The sequence below is a fragment of the Hemicordylus capensis genome, chromosome 3, assembly GCF_027244095.1.
Source record: "Hemicordylus capensis ecotype Gifberg chromosome 3, rHemCap1.1.pri, whole genome shotgun sequence".
Classification (NCBI taxonomy): domain Eukaryota; kingdom Metazoa; phylum Chordata; class Lepidosauria; order Squamata; family Cordylidae; genus Hemicordylus; species Hemicordylus capensis.
This window is the reverse complement of record NC_069659.1, coordinates 288,677,024-288,693,702: the sequence shown is the minus strand read 5'-3', so window position 1 is coordinate 288,693,702 and position 16,679 is coordinate 288,677,024. Positions and strand designations below refer to the sequence as shown.

The 16,679-nt window shown below is 44.7% G+C and overlaps 1 protein-coding gene across 1 annotated transcript in view; it reads left to right on the top strand.

Moving 5' to 3' along the window:
* Positions 1-16,679, top strand: part of LOC128352525 (claudin-15-like) — a 44,075-nt gene that overhangs the window by 23,835 nt on the left and 3,561 nt on the right. The window contains exons 3-5 of the mRNA XM_053313185.1: positions 10,987-11,151; positions 13,484-13,565; positions 16,027-16,125. Of these exons, the coding sequence (XP_053169160.1) occupies positions 10,987-11,151; positions 13,484-13,565; positions 16,027-16,125 (346 nt within the window). The remainder of the gene's footprint in view (positions 1-10,986; positions 11,152-13,483; positions 13,566-16,026; positions 16,126-16,679) is intronic.

Genomic DNA, 16,679 nt, shown 5'->3' with positions numbered 1-16,679 from the left:
TATTGCTATCCAGTCAATCCTAGCAATCCTAGCACTCTCTCCAACACACTTACTTGCTGCTTCAGCAGCTCATAGGACCAGGCTATAGAGCACTATTTAAACAGGTAATCTACAACATCGTTGATTTATGCAGATAAAAACTTAACGAAGTATAACCTGGAAAAACAAATTGCAATCAACAAATTATAAGTTCAAAAGGCTCCCCGGGGTGTTTTTCACACAGGGCTTTTAGCTCGCATCTCCTCCGGAATGGAGGTATGCGCTCACATATCCACCAGATTTACCTTGAACTTGAAGTCCCTGCGAGCTATCTGGGAGCACTTCACACATAATTCGGGTTTTTTTATTGCATGTTAGAATGTAACCCAATTTATATCCAGGGTTTAAAAAAAAATCCACTTTTTGCATCATTGGGGGTGGGCAACTTTGAACTCTCAGTAAGGCCTCGCAGTAAACTCATATTAAAGCCTGTTGTGCGAAAAACACACTGGTCACCTGTAGTGAATAAGTATAATACTGAGGAGACCAAGCATGAAAACACTGTGGTCATTCACAGAATCAAAAACTGGACCAGGTCTCACGATCAGTGAGACCCGGTTCAGCAGGGTGCGTGGGGAGAGCGGGCTAAGCCCGCTCTCCCTGCACACGATTGCCGGCTCTGTGATGAAGCCAGCGGGGGCTGGGGAGCTCGGGGGCCGCGTGGCCCCCGGAAGCCCCAGTATGCCCTGCACGAGCTCGCAGTGCATACTTGGGAGAACCCCGGAGCCGGGAGGTGGCTTTTCGCCTCCCCTCTGGGGGTCTACTCACAAGTAGCCATGGCATGGAGCCGCACTGCAGCTACTCACGATCAGATAGCCCGGGTTTGCGGAGCACTCACTCTGCAAACCCGGGATGAGGGGAGGGGTACTTGAGCAGGTTACCCGCTCTAGAACCACCGGGCTCGCAGCCAAGCCCGGTGGTTCTCACGTTCAGCAAAAATAGGGCTAGCAGAGGCTACCCCGATTTTTGCTGATCGTGAAAATAGCTGATCGTGAAAATAGTTGGGAGCTGTGTGCACTCTCAATTTTCAGTCATGTGGAAGCAAGGTAGGAGGAAAACTTGGGTAGAAGTAATTGTGTGGAAGCAAGGTAGGAGGAAAAGCTACCCAGTATTTCCTCCTACCTTGCTTCCACACAACTGAAAATTGGGAGCAGACACAGTTCCCAAACCAGAACACAGAACACAGTTTTTGACTGTGTGAATAGCCTCATGAAAATTTTAGTTCATTCTTAAGGTCACAAAGTACTAAAATAGAGGTTTTATGCAAAAAAAAACCCCAAAACCCTAGTAAACATACTATTAAAGGCTACTATCTTTTGTAGAATTGCTTACAAGACTGAACTGAATTGATCTTTCCCTAATTGCCTCTTACATCTACTCCCTTGATTCAGGTCATAATTTTGTTGCCATTTCTCAGAATAAACTAGTATTGCATTGGTCAATGTATTATTAAATATATTTCTGATCTGGTCTCAAAATGTGATTGTTTCTGAAATGACAAGCCAGGATTTGTTTGGTGGTGGTAGGTGGGTTTTTTTTAATCATTTGTCTTTATATTGCTGAATGATAGTCAATCCTACCTCTTTCTCCTTTTGTTATCTGGCTGAACTAGAGTAGAGTTGCTAACCCTACAAAATTGTCCTGGAGTCTCCAGAAAGTGGCATCAATCTACTGAAAGCAATCTTGGAAATTTGATGTTGTGAAAAATACTGGAGAAAAAATGTGGGGGAGGGGGTGGAATCTCCAGGAGGCTTTACAGGCAGGGCTGTTATCCCGAATCTCCTTCAGAAAAGAGTGTGTGCATTTGCACACCAGCCAAACGTACTCCGAAGTCCCTTTGACCCACTCCACACGTAAATGGTGCTTTGTCTTGCAAATTCTAGTTTATCTTGGTGTATTTCTGGATTTTTAAAATGCTGGTTTAAAGCTACTTTTTCTGAAAACCCCAGAGCAAATAGGGAGAGGCACTGACGTAGAATCATTAGCATGATAAGAGGGATACTCTCTTTAGAAATACAGATATAGCTCTTTAGAAAGCTCTCCCCCCACCATTGGCTAGAAGGAAAACACGGAGGCATGCCATGTGAACTTGCATCAAAACAAAACCTGAGAGCAGAGGAAAGGGGTTGCTTCCCTCAATGCCACAAGTGTGATTCGAAGTGGCTTCACTCAACATTTACCCCAAAGCATAAAGCCATGTGTGAATAACTCCCTGGGCGCTTTCCAAATTATATTCTGTTCAGCTGAAAAATCTTTTGGCTTGGCAGGATCATTTTGAAAATGTAAATAGCTTGTGCAACCCCCCTACAATGGGAAGATAAAGCTATTTATTTGCAATGCACATGCAACGTTGTAGGACTAAAACGCAAGGATAAAATCTGAAAGATTGATTGATTGACTGATTGAGTGGCATCAAGTTGACTCTAAGTTGACTCTTAGCGACCACATAGATGCTCTCCAGGATGATCTGTCTTCAACTTGGCCTTTTAGGTCTCTCAGTGGTGCATTCATTGCTGTCAAAATCGAGTCCGTCCACCAGCTGCTGGTCATCCTCTTCTTCTCTTTCCTTCAACTTTTCCCAGCATTGTGGATTTTTCAAGGGCATTGGAAATGTGAACGGCACCTTGCTGACAGCACAGGGACTGCAATAAAACACAGGCAGTACGGAAGCAGACTTAATCGACAATAGTGACACTGTTATAAACGTGTGATCTGGAATGCACCCTGAACACAAGGGCTTGATGGCTGGAGTCTGGAGGAACTCCATTTTTCTTAGATCCTCTGAGCTGGATCTGAACTTAAAAACAGATGTTTAATGGATGGAACATTTAATTGATGGAATGTCAAACATTAAGCAAGTGTACTGCCCCTGGCCTTCCAGAGATAGTATCTGCCTCAACTAGAAATGTATTGTTTACATGTTATTTTAACCAGGCATTTTGCTTTGCTCTAATTTCCTAATAAATCTTACACTGAGAGGTCATTCACACAATCAAAAACTAAGCCCTTTCTTAGTGAGAAAGGGCTCTGATCTGCAGGGAAAGAAGCCTCGAAATGCTTACCTCCCCCGCAGATGATCCTCCCTCCTTTGCTGGGCAGATCGCTCACCCAGACAGCTGCCAGCTCCTGCCAGCAGCAGGAGTTTCTGGGGCCAGAAGACCCTCGGAACTTCCATAATGCACCACACGATTGCGTGGTGCATTATGGGAGCCTCCTGGCACCAGTCTGGAGGCTACTCATGTGAGGGAGGCTACGCATGTGAGGGTGCCTACCTAGTTGTTTGCTCCCACACAACCGAAAAACTGGGAGCACACACAGCTCCCAAACCTGGGGTAGAACACAGTTTTTGATTGTGTGAATGACCTCAGTGTGTTTCCAGACAGAGGGCCTTTTCATGTGAGCTTCTGAGCTTTCCAAGAAACTGTATGGGGAACCCATAGCTGGATTTTTGGACTAGCTCATCCCACTGGTTTGGATCCTCCTTTGTCCCTCACTGTTCCACCAACTGAAGTTTAGGGTTCTGTAATTTGAATTTTGTAGTTGTACACTTCTGGTCTAGCACACTTCCAGCTTGCCAATCCTATGTAGCATTCCCCCCACTGCTGTTGCCCAGATTCCTGTGGAGCTTGGAATGGAAGAATCCATGTTTGAATGTGGTCCCTATCGTTTTCTTAATCACATCCTTGTTTAGTGTTTTCCTTGTTTTCTTAATCACATTCTGAAAACCTAGCTTACTAAATTACTTTCTGGAATTGTACTAAATTGCTCCCCTTTCCGCCTGCCCAGTCACCCCAAATGACTTGACTACAATCCTACACACACATTCCTGCCAGTTATTCTAATATAATTTAATGGAACTTCCTTCTTAGTAAACATGCCTCTATTCTGCTGTTGTGATCACAATTTCTTTTTTTACTTTTTGACATTATATTGCTGCTCTTGTGCTTTATGCTGGTGTGTGTGTGTGTGTGATAAATTATATACTCCAAATACTGCTTACATATTATAGGCTACGATGACCATAGACTATGATGGTAAATCATTAAAATGCATATAGCTGGTTTGTTTCTTGTTCTAATGGAATGATAACTGGGCGCTTGGTAGACCTTTGTGAGGCACTATACCACCCAAATTTCAGGCACATAGGTGTTGGGGGTTGTGACCGCTCACATTATGAAGTTTTGAAGTTTCTCTTCTGACTGTATAAATCACTGCAGATCCCACAATCCTGGAGTGAGAGGGAAACAATAAGGCTCTCCACACGAGCAGTGCAGAAAGCCTAAGAGGGTTCTGAGGGGAGAGCGGGCTTGACCTGCAGACAAGCAGGCAGGTCGCCCTGGGCGGCTGGATCGGCCACCCACACGATTCCCAGTTCCATCACAGAGCTGGTTGGGGCAGCAGGGTCGGGGGCTGCCTGGCCCCTGGAAGTCCCAGAATGCCCTGCGCTAGTGTGTGGGGCATTCTGGGGAGCCCCCCACCAATGCCGGGAGGCTTATTGTAGCCTCCTAGTCAGGGGTCTCCTCATGAATTGCCGTGGCAGAAAGCTGCTCTGTGGAAACACCCGATCAAAACAACAGGGTTAGCAGAGCGCTTGCCCCACTAACCTGGTTTAAGGGTGGGGGGGATTAAGTGGGCTTGCTGGCGGGATCCATGCAGCTCCCGCCGGTCACATGCGTGGTGGGAACTGGGCAGGGCTGCCTTAGCCCAGTTTCCACTGCGCATGTGAGTAGCATCAGTGTTTCCAATGCCCATTTGATGTACTTCTGGTTGCAACACTGAACTGAGAGCAGCATCAACAATAATTTGCAGGGAGTGGAAGAGGAGGCTGAGGAGGGGAGGGGAATGGGAGAAGGCTTTATTTCCCTAAAAGATAAAGAAGAACACAATTACTAAGAAGCAATAACAATAAAACAATTAAAGGGAATCAGAAATATCACAATATTGATCTACTGGCCTCAGTTAAAAAGACATAATGGACTGCACGAAGTGAGAACGTGAAGAAAAGTATACTCAGGTGAAGGGACATGCTTGCAGGAGCATGCCCTTGGGAATCAGCCCTTCTATACATCACCACCTACACAGGTAGCCACTCTTGTACAGGTCACATCATGCTCTGCCTACACCTATTCCTCTTCGTGCAAAAAATTCCCCTTCCATGATCAAATTAGAAAACAATGTTGTAATGAAATAACAATGGTGCTTCACAGATTGGCAGGCACAGGGGCGTAGCTATAATTGAGCGAAAGGGTTCAAAGAACACGGGCCGCCAGCTCCTGAGGGCCCTCCAGCTCCAACCCTCCCTATTTTCTTCATTATCTCCCTCACTCAGAGGGGCCGCCAGAGAGAGGGATGAACACGGGCCCCCTCTTCCCTAGCTACGCCCCTGGGCAGGCACATTGTACAAGAGAGTTATGTGATGTGTAAAATGTCATCTGGGTGCTTTCCAGACCAGACCCTACAATGGGATCAGAATGTATCTCGCAAGTGTGCCTCCACACTTCCTGTGTCGTGACACTGCAGTCCCTACGCGGACAGTAGGGTGCTGTTCACATTGCCAATCCTTGTCTCGAATTTAATCGCTGTGATTTAGAGGACGCCGTACATCCAGCGTAGAGTAATTACTGTTGGGGGGGGTTGTTAGTTGCTGCGAGACTGCTCCCCCTGCTGTTTATGTTTCGAATGCAACTTGCCCAAACGGAGGCATTTTGCTGTTGATGAGCAGCTAGTCTGGAAAGCACCCTGGACTTCTTGCAAAATAGCCCATGAGAATCAATGGTCATTTGGGAATAAACCACTGTCTGGAAATCCCTGCAGTTAACTGACTTCTTCTGCCTCTGGATCTGAGGTACAGATTACCTTGGCAATCATGGTATTGAGGGCATGGGGGACATTTGCCGGGGGAAACTGGTAGGCAGGAAGAATGCTTAGCTCTTCACCACCCACCTGTTCTTCAGTCCTTTTTGCTATAATTGGGCTTATTTTAAGACAGAACTGATGGAGCAGGGGATGGAGAAGAAGAGCTGTGAAGGAAAGGGTTATCCTCTGTCAGTGCCCCCTGGCTTCCTCAGACCCTCTTCATCTGCCTCCCCTCATGATTGGTTCAAGCCTGCAAGTGGGGAATCGACTTACTCTTTCCCTTTGGCCCCAATACTATTGCAGGGACTTGCCCTGGGCTCAGGAACACAATACAGCAAGTCCCATTTATCCCTGGACTCCAAGGTGCTCTAGACCAGGGATTCTCAATGTTGGGTCCCCAGATATTATTGGACTTCAACTCCCATAATCCCCAACCAAAGGCCACTGGGGCTGGGGATTATGGGAGTTGAAGTCCAATCACATCTGGAGACCCAACGTTGAGAATCCCTGCTCTAGACGGTCTGCACAACAGAATGACATGCAGAGAAGCGAACAAGCGAACAAGCTCGCCTCTCCCCATCTGTTTTGCATCCATGGTTGGGCTTTTGCTGAAAGGTAGGGAGCAAGCAACAAGTTATCTGTACTTTGAACCCTGGCAGCTGAGGGCTGCACCTCCACACTATGTTCCCTGGCAGGGGATTTTCTCTGGCAACAGAGGGCAGCGGGCATGCCCAGACCTTGCCCTGTGGAAATTCTGGGGGCTTTACGGGGCAGCAGGGGTTTTTCTGACCTCCACCCTCTACGTGCTACTTTTTAGAAAATAGAGTGTCTCTGCATCCTGTCCTGATTTTCACCCTTCTCACCCCCGGTTACTCGGCAGTCTATGTCCACATGCCCAGATCAAGGTTTACAAACAATTTTTTTAATGTTCCCCCATAAAACTGCTCTGAGCTTCTGATTCAGGTTGCAACATAGGCTTCGGCTTTTCAGAACCAGTCCTAGCCAGCATTCAATACAGGACATATTATGCCCCAAAGGTCAACAGCCCCAAACCAATTGACCTTCTCTTTCCTTTCTCATACGGTGTCTGTCAACATAGTGTGTTGCGTTTCCAACTGGTAGCTAGCTGGCCAGCTCTTTTGTTAGGTAGATTACTAGTTAAAAGTTCTGGAGGCCAACTTGATCTTTCCTAATGTTAGAGAGTTCACCCTAGAGGAAGATATCATAAGCAGAGTATTAAAAATCTCTGGTTTTGAAAGTCACCTCTTGAAAGGTACAGTTCAGATCCAGGTACTGAAAAACTTGATTCAGACATTATGCTGTATGAGTGTACAGATATCTGTATACTTGTACATGTGTGTAGTGATCAGCCACCCCTCCCCTAAAGAGCTGACCGGAAGTGAACCTTGTTCTGGTGAACTCCAGGGTTCAGCCAATCAGCACACCAGGTGGGTGGGACCTAGAGAGCCATTGGGAGGAAGAAGAGTTTCTTTATTAAAAGAAGCTGGCTGGGGGAGGGGAACTGAGAGGAACACATGTGGCCATGAAGGTTGGCTGCAAATGGTTATGCAAGTCCTGGAAAGCCAGGAGGACAGAAGGCTTGAATTCTCAACCAGAGTTTGGTGAGTTCAAGACAAGGAAGCCAGGGCTTTGGCTTCAGGAAGTTTAGTCTAGGGAAGAGTTTGTATAGTCAAACTTTGCATTAGACTTTCAGTTTCTTTCTGTTTGTACTTTCTATATCCCTGAAACTGTTCTACCTGTAACGTAACTAAACCATGCAACACTGGCCTTCGTCCATTCAGCCAATGCGTTGCAAAAGACTCTGTAAGCTTTTAAAAGTGTTTTTGTATTCTCCTATATACCTGTTCCCTGCAACTGGGTAACTACAATTTTTAAAGCATGCCGCCCCAACATCATTCAGGGTGCTTTTTGAAGTATTCTTGTAAGCTACTGAGTATTTTTACCTGTAACTAAAAGCTGAAAAGCCTCAGACAGAAGCAGTCTGTGGAACTTGAATAAATCTGTTTTTCTTTTTGTTATTTTCTTTTACAAGCCTCTCAGAGTGGGTTTTTAACTCAGGAAAAGTGGGGCTGAAAGGGGGTCTTACTCTGGTGCAAGCACATCCTCAGATGTCCAGCAAACTACCAGTTTTCTCACCATGTGTAACGTGTAGGCTTGCAAGTGAAAGATTTTTCTACTTTTCCAATAGCAAAATAAAGGGAGTTTTCCCTGGAATTCCACCCCAAGCCCAAGGAGGTTCAAGCTCTGTAATAGAGAGGGTGTGTGTGGCAGCAGCCATTTTTTAACCTACTAGAAATTTAACCTACTAGAGTTTTAGGAGTAGCCTTTGCCAGAAAGCTAAGCAGGGAAGATTCAGCATTTCTTTGCCTCACATGGGTTTGCTGTAAGACAAAGGCTTTAATCTGCTACAATGTGTTTGTGTGAATGACTGTACCTGCGTTCATTTTAAAACTGAACCTGGATACAGGCCCTTCAAATGCATAGTACAGCTAGGAAGTGTACTGCTATACCTGCATTCAGCATAACATGTGAATGACTGTACATGTGTACAGATCCATACCTGTGTGCACTGTACACTCATTGTGTGAGTGTTGAACATAACATCTGAATGGGTCTAAAGTCATATATGACTTTGATGAGAGGGGCTGATGTGAAGTGACTCTCCTTCCTCCGCATCTCCAGCCGGGTGTCTGAGCAATCATTTTAAAAAAGTTAAAGCTGACAAGCTGGATATGAGAAAAAGAGGCACTGGATTTTTGGAGGTTGGAATGCATAAGCAAGCAGAAAAACTGAAGCACTTTAGAGTGATGGTGGGCTTGATCTTTGGGAACTGAATAACCTGTTGCTTCAACTCCAGGTAGTGCTCAACTTGTAAATAAAGCAAATATTGCAAAAGCTTCCAGTGATCTCTCCTCCAAGGGAAACTGGACCCAAGTTGCACTGGTCCCTTGGAATGACTCACCACTTGAGGAAATGGAATTGGGACAAGTATAGGCAGGGTATACTCAAAGTGAAGAATTTTGATTTGATTTCAGTGGCTTGCCTACTGCACATGTTATATCCAGTGGGTGGCATGGCGTGCAGCTCTGTGCACTGAGCCCTTACTGCTGAGCGCACAGCCTTCCCAATGCTGTTTATATGCATGCAAAAGTGAGGGCGGTGCTCAAGCCGCCCACCTTCCCTTGCAAAGCATGTAAGCCAGTGAGAGAGGTGAGTTTGTCTGCTCTGCAGCTGAAACTTGTGGACTGTCTATGTCTTTAATGTTGGCTGATTCATTCCCTGGGTGTTGAAATATTTTGATACTGAAAAGCTAGAACTGCATAGTCAAGCACACATTATAGAAACCACTAGCTCATTAAAATGGATGGTGATAATAGCCCGATAACAGCTTACCATTCAGTCACATAACAAAGAGACTCTTAAATAAAGAGAAAAAATAATGGGGCTTACATTGATGTCCTTGTCACCAGTCTTAGTCACTTGATTCATTAATCATGTGCTGTTATTAATAGGTAAATTGGTTTTTAATAGGCAGCTGTTATTAATAGGTAAATTGGTTTAATGAATTACTTTATAAATCAATACCCGCTGCCAAAGTCATTTCTCACTGTGCCACAAAGGGCATTTCTTTTGTCCACATGCTCGCTAATATATCCCAATGGAACATCACCATTTCTTCATAACTGGGGCACAATTGGTAGGAGATGGATGGAAGCAAGGTGGAGATAGGAGGGACTTCGGAAGCCCAGAGATGGAAGGCAGGATAGTTTTAGAAATTAGTCAAAACAGCCATCAGGTGGTGGAATGGAGTAGTTGTGTATGGAGTAGTTGTGCTAGTTATAGACTTAGGGTGGGAAGTGTTGGTTGTTAAGCATACAAACAGGGGCAGATTAAGCTTTTTGCTGCCCATAAGCAAAAGGCTTTTGCCACCTTTTTACCTTAAAGAAAAAAAGTTTGCCCTTTAAAAAAAAATAAGGTAAAAGGAGAAACTTTCTCCTTGCCGACTCCACCCTTGCTGCTGCAGCCACTGCTGCTCACAGAGAGGGGCAGCAAAATTTGAGGAGGGACAAAATTTGCTGCTCTTCAAATTTTGCTGCCATAGGCAAATGCCTACTCTGCCTCTCCGTTAATCCACCACTGCATACAAACAGGTATGAGCTGAGACTGGTGTAATAACTAGTGATGTCTCAAAGGCAAGAATGCTCCCTAATGCCAGAAAAATAGTGATAGTTCCTAAGGGGAGGGACATCTGGGGGGCTTTTTCCCAAGTAGTGTTGCAAGTCAGTTTCCTTCCACTCTCAAATTTCTGTTTCTATGTCTCCTAACCAGGTTGAGGAGAAGTGGGGACTCAAGACATCTGTGGTGGCAGGGTGCCAAATGTTGTGCACCCTGCTGTGTGCACCCTCTTCCTCTGTTGTTTTTTTTTAAGTGGGAGCAAGAGGACGTCCTGCAGCCTCACTGGTGCCCCAATAATCTGCTACCTGAGGTGAACTGCCTCACTTTGCCTCATGGAAGGGCCGCCCCTGTTGAGGAGGCATTGTCAGCCAGACAGAAAGACAGGTTTACAGACATGAGGGATGGTATAACAGAAAAGAATGTAATGAGGTCATTTACACAATCAAAAACTGAGTTCTGCCTGGGTTTGGGCGGTGTATGTGCTCCCAATTTTCGGTTGTGTGGAAGCAAGCTAGGAGGAAAACCTGGGTAGCTTTTTCTCCTACCTTGCTTCCACACAATCTCTTGCAGCCAGGTTTTCCTCCTACCGTGCTTCTACACAATTGAAAATTGGGAGCTCACACAGCTCCCAAACTGGGGTAGAACACAGTTTTTGATGTATGAATGATTCAATTTGTTACAAACCATGAGAGGTGCTTGAGAGGTTTCAGTTGGAGTGGGGGAGGGATCAGGGGTGCATACTCCTGCACACCCCACATGTGTGCCTCCCAGATGCTGGCTGCTCTTAATTAGTTTGTGCATCATCTGAGACATTTATTTGTTCAATAGATAGGTATACATTTGGGTTTTCTCTACAAAAACTGACATATTTGATCATTTCCCCCTCTGCTACAGTTTATATTCAGGTATGCCGAGCTCTGATGATCACGTCCCTCGTCTTGGGTATGTGTGGCACATTGCTGACACTGCTTGGTTTAAAGTGCATTCAACTTGGGAACACTAATGAAAGCAAAAAAATAAAGATTGCCATGACAGGGGGAATGATCTTCGTTTTAGCAGGTGAGTTATCAGTAGAACATGGAACCAAGAATAAATATCATGGAATCACAGGGGTGGGAAGGAACAAAAGGTCGTCTAGCCCAACCCTTGCAGTGAGGCAGAATCATATTCACCCAACAGCCCCTCACAAATTAAGCAACTAGGCTGACCCCAGGGTGACACAAGCAGTTGCCCACACAGAGCTAAAGAGCCAAAGGTAACTCAAGCCAGAGTCACCAGACAAATGCCCCGAAGGAAAGTCCCATCCTGATCCTTAAGATAAAGATGTCCTATGGGCTCAGAATCACTCTGTTTAGGGGAAATGAATATGCTTTTATGTATATTGATGGGTTGTAGTTCAGTTTTCTAATTATGTAGCCAACTTGATCAGAACAGCAATATTTTAACACTTGCTCGAGGTCAAAGGCTCAACCTTCCTGATAAGGTTTTCGTTCATTCTTGCAATATATTTTGAAACAGTTTTGCAAATATTCTCCACCTTTCCTTTTGAACTAAATTTTAACTCATCCGATTGGTAGACCTGGCTGCTTGTGCTAATGGGATAAGTTAATCATATAGTCTGCACAAACGAGAGAGAGAGAGAGAGAGAGAGAGAGAGAGAGAGAGAGAGAGAGAGAGAACTACGAAGCAAGAACAATTCCTGAGCAACCAATACATCAAAAATGTACTGGAAAAGTAACATTTTTCAAATGATGGTGGGACACTAGCAAAGTGGGAGCAAAATGAAGATTCCCAAGACATTTTATTATTTGCTTTAGTTGTCAGAGTTCTTCCCAGCCAGAAGCTCAAAACCCATTGTCCTTGTTATAATACAGATGAGCTAGGTGGAATAAAATGAAATATATGTGTTTCAAAATGCCAGCTTTATTTCTGCCTGTTCTGGATCCCCAAGAGCCCCCACCAGTATCAAGAATGCTGAATGGTGGTTGCTTTCTGAGTTACGAGGGAAGTAGCGGCTGACATACAGAAGCAAGGAAGCACCAGTGCAGTGAGAGTGCAGCATAACTTCTCAGTTGAGGGTTGCACAGGGGAACATATTTTCAGGTGGCACAGAGGGCTTCCTGGGAAAAAGGGAAAGTGTCAAAAATGGCTGCTTCCCTGCTGCACCAGTGCAGTTACTTGGAAAGTTCTGTTAGGCTCTTACTGCATTGGTACTTCCTTGCTCTGAATGTCAGCCAGTTAGTCTAACTATTACAAACATATTTCAGAGACGTTCCCAAAGTAACAAGCATGGGGTTCTCCCTAAACATTCTCTGGATCTTTGACATCCCTTAACAATGGTTGAGGCTGCAACGCTTAGAGCAGGATCTAGACCAGTGTTGTGCTAACATAACGCTGTTTAATTCAAGGAATAGGATGTTACTTAAGGGCATTGTGTGAAGAAAGCTGCTCTCTCATTGCTTTCTGGCCCCACCTCCATTGTAAAGGAGCCATGTGTGGGCTGGTCATTCTTCCAGTAGGTAAAGTGTGCTGTTGAGTCCATTTCGATTCCTGGCGCCCACAGAGCCCTGTGGTTTTCTTTGGTAGAATACAGGAGGGGTTTACCATTGCCTCCTCCTTCGTACAGTATGAGATTATGCCTTTCAGCATCTTCCTATATCGCTGCTGCCTGATATAGTACCAGCGGGGATTCGAACTGGCAACCTTCTGCTTGTTAGTCAAGCATTTCCCCCATGCACCACTTAAGGGAGGGAAATCTCCAACCCTGGTCATTTGCTTGATGGGGAATTTCCCTCTCCTACTAGATGAATTATTAGCCCACACGTGGCTCAGTTCCCCTAAGCTGGGGCAGGACCTGAAGGAAGGCAGTGAGAGTGTAGCTGCCAAGCTCCTTTCCCTCACTTTTCATCCCTCCAGCTTCTTAGTACAGGTTGCTACTGAGCACTAGCTACTTGCTCCACAACACATTGCACAGTGCATTGTGCAATCTGCCCTGTAAAGGCAGTGATTGCCGAGTAGCACAAACCACTTATAGGTTCATATTTTATCATGTCATGCAAGCACAACACTAATCTGGATCCTGCCCTTAATCCATTAATCTATTAGATGGCAGGCATTCTCCTAAAAAAAAATCCCCTCCTGTAGAAAATTATGCCTCTTGTGGTACATGGATACATAATCTAAAAACGTTGTTTTCCTTTAAAATTATAATTTGTCATATATATATATATATATATATATATATATATATATATATATATACATATATACATATATATATATACACACACACATACATACACACACACACACACCCATTCAAAGTCATATGATTATGGCTATAGAATTATTAATTATCTCCATTAAAATTGTTCTGTATTTTCCCCCCAAGGTCTCTCATCAATGGTGGCTATTTCTTGGTATGCAGCAAGGATCACAACTCAGTTTTTTGATTCACTATATGCTGGAACCAAGTAAGTAAATGGACCTTCTTGGGTTTTAACTCAGCTTTTATAACATGTAGATGTGAGCAAAGTCCAATATGAAGATGCAACTTATTTATTATTTCTATTTTTATACCACCCTTAGCCCTAAGACCCCAAGGTGGTGTATATAGTAAAGTTGTGCCGTCGAGTCAGTGTCGACTCCTGGTGACCACAGAGCCCTGTGGTTTTCTTTGGTAGAATACAGGAGGGGTTTACCATTGCCATCTCCCGCACAGTATAAGATGATGCCTTTCAGCATCTCCCTATATCGCTGCTGCCCAATATAGGTATTTCCTGTAGTCTGGGAAACGTACCAGCAGGGATTTGAACCAGAAACCTCTTGCTCCCTAGGCAAGTTACTTCCACGCTGTGCCATTAGGTGGCTTAAGGTGATGCATAGCAATTTAGAATCAATCATAACATTCCAAGAAACACATTCTTAAAATAAAACAGATACAGCTACAATCAATAAAAGGTGATCCATGGTGACCTAATTGGCCACAAGCCCGATAAAAAGGGCAATCTTCTATCTTCTCCGAAAGAGCCAAGAGGATCTGAAACAAGATGGAGTTCCATATCCTGGGAGCAATAACTGAGAAGGCCCTGCCCCATGACCTCAACAAATGAGCTTCAGCCATTGTCAGTATGTGGAGCAGAACCTTCCCAGCTGACCTAGTCAGGTGGGTAGATTCATCTGGGAGCTGGCAGTCCCCAAGCCATTTAGGGCTTTAAGGGTAATAGCCAGCACCTTGAATTGTACCCGGAAACAGATTGCCAGCCAGTGAAGTGCCTTCAAAATAGGTTCAATAGGCACAGCTCTATAAATCGGTCTGGCAGTTACATTCTGCACCATCTATAGTTTCCAAATATTTCCCAAATATTTAGAGCAGCCCCACATAGAGCACATTGTGATAATCCAAATGTTACATGATTATAGTATGGGAGAGAGAGGCCAGGTCAGCCTTGTTGAAAAAGGGATGCAGCTGGTACAGCAGCTGAAGCTAAGCAAAGGCACTCCTGGCCACTGCTGCCACCTAATTCTCTAAGAGCAGTGTCAGCCTGCTCAAGGTGTTAATGCTAATTAAATTAATTAATGTTAGTTGAAGATGTTAAATTGTCTATTGTAATATAAAATAACAAATGTTTGGATTCTCATTTTGTGGGCTATGCTTATCTTCCCAAAGATTAACATAATTCAGGGTGATACTAGCACACATAATTGCTTCCATAATATTTTACTGCTTCCTCTTAGGAGAGGAGAGCTGGTCTTGTGGTAGCAAACATGACTCCCCACCCCCAACTAAGCAGGGTCTACCCTGGTTGCATATGAATGGGAGACTTGATGTGTGTAAGATATTCCCCTCAGAGGATGGAGCTGCTCTGGGAAGAGCAGAAGGTTCCAAGTTCCCTCCCTGGCTTCTCCCTAATAGGGCTGAGAGAATCCTACCTGCAACCTTAGAAAGCCACTGCCAGTCTGTGAAGACAATACTGAGCTAGATAGACGAATGGTCTGACTCAGTATGTGGCAGCTTCCTATGTTCCTCTCTCCCCAATTCCTGTCTCCTGTCACTTGGTCATGCTGGGATATGACCGAGAGACAGAGGAAGCAGTGCCTCTCTCTCCCCTCACTGTTAGCTGACATCTGTGATAGAAAAAGAATGGTGGGTATGGCAAGAAGATCTCCACTTTGACTCCACTCTGTCCACACCACAGCCCTTAATACAGATGTTTTATAGCTGTTTCCCTCACGAACACAAAGTAATCTTATGTAGATTTAACTAAGGATTTATTCAGAAAAACACCAATTGCTCCTTCTCCTTTCCCTCCCCTTTCCTTTCTGACTCGACCTACTACACTCTCTACAGGATTCCTCTGGGACAAACTTCTCAACAAGAAAACATAAAAGATTGCTAGATAGAATACAACACATTCCTCTCCTTTATAACAACCAGAATTGCATTAATCTAAAATTCAGGGACAAAGTCTTCATGTCTTTTAGGTGTAGCTATAGTTGAGTGAATGGGTTCAAAGAACCCTGCCCCCCAAGCTCCTAACGCCCCCCCCCAGCTCTACCCTTCCCTATTTTCTTCATGATGTCCCTCACTACAAGGGGCCGCCGGAGAGAGGGGCAAACACGAGCCCCCTCTCCTCTAGCTACGGCCCTGGGATCCCCACTGGGACAAACTTCTCAACAACAAAACATAACAGATTACTGGATAGCATACAACAATCGACTACCTTTTCAAGCTAATTTCCGTTCCTCCATGCTGAGGCAAGCTACAGGATTTTCCTGGCAAAACCTGACAAGCTACAGGATTTTCCTCCGGGCCTTCCCTGACGCACTTCTCTCTTCCCCCTAAGAGAGCCACAAACGTTGTGAAATATACTGGTGAAAACATGGTATCAGATTCTATTGTGTGATGCTTCTGTGAAATGTTCTTTGTTCCAGATATGAACTAGGATATGCATTGTACTTAGGCTGGGCTGGATCTGTCCTTTCTATACTTGGTGGCATTTTCCTGGCATGCTCATGCGGCAAAAAACACAGGTACTTGAGCACCTCCTGTCAAAGAGCAAACACTATAAATCAAATGAAGAGAGTTTGCATTGACCCAAATTGCATCATCAAATGAAGTAATATAAAACAATGCTGAAATAAATGGGACTTGCTTCTGATCAGGTTATAAGGTATCTGGTCCTGTACTTCAGGCAAGAGTGACCTGTACCATCTGGGCACCCATATTGTTTCATTTGGGAAGATTCAAGCCATTTGTTTCTTCTCCTTGAGAAGCAGAGGTGCACCTAGGTAATTTTGGAGCCTGGACCTAAAGGCCTTTGGAGGCCCCTCTCCCCTGCAAATTAAGCATCATCATGCTCGGCCAAGCGGCCACACCACCTGGGACAGACTAAAGAGGATGTGGGGACCTCCAGGACCTCCATGGCCCTGAAGTCCATGGGTAAGATCTCCTCTGTTGAGAAGTTCAGGTTTGTTTCATATGTTGCATAACAACAAACATGGGTTTGCCCCAGAGCGTCCACGTCAAAGGAATTGAAGTGCAATCCAATTTGGGTTTGTCATTGTATATATTACTGTTCCTTTAA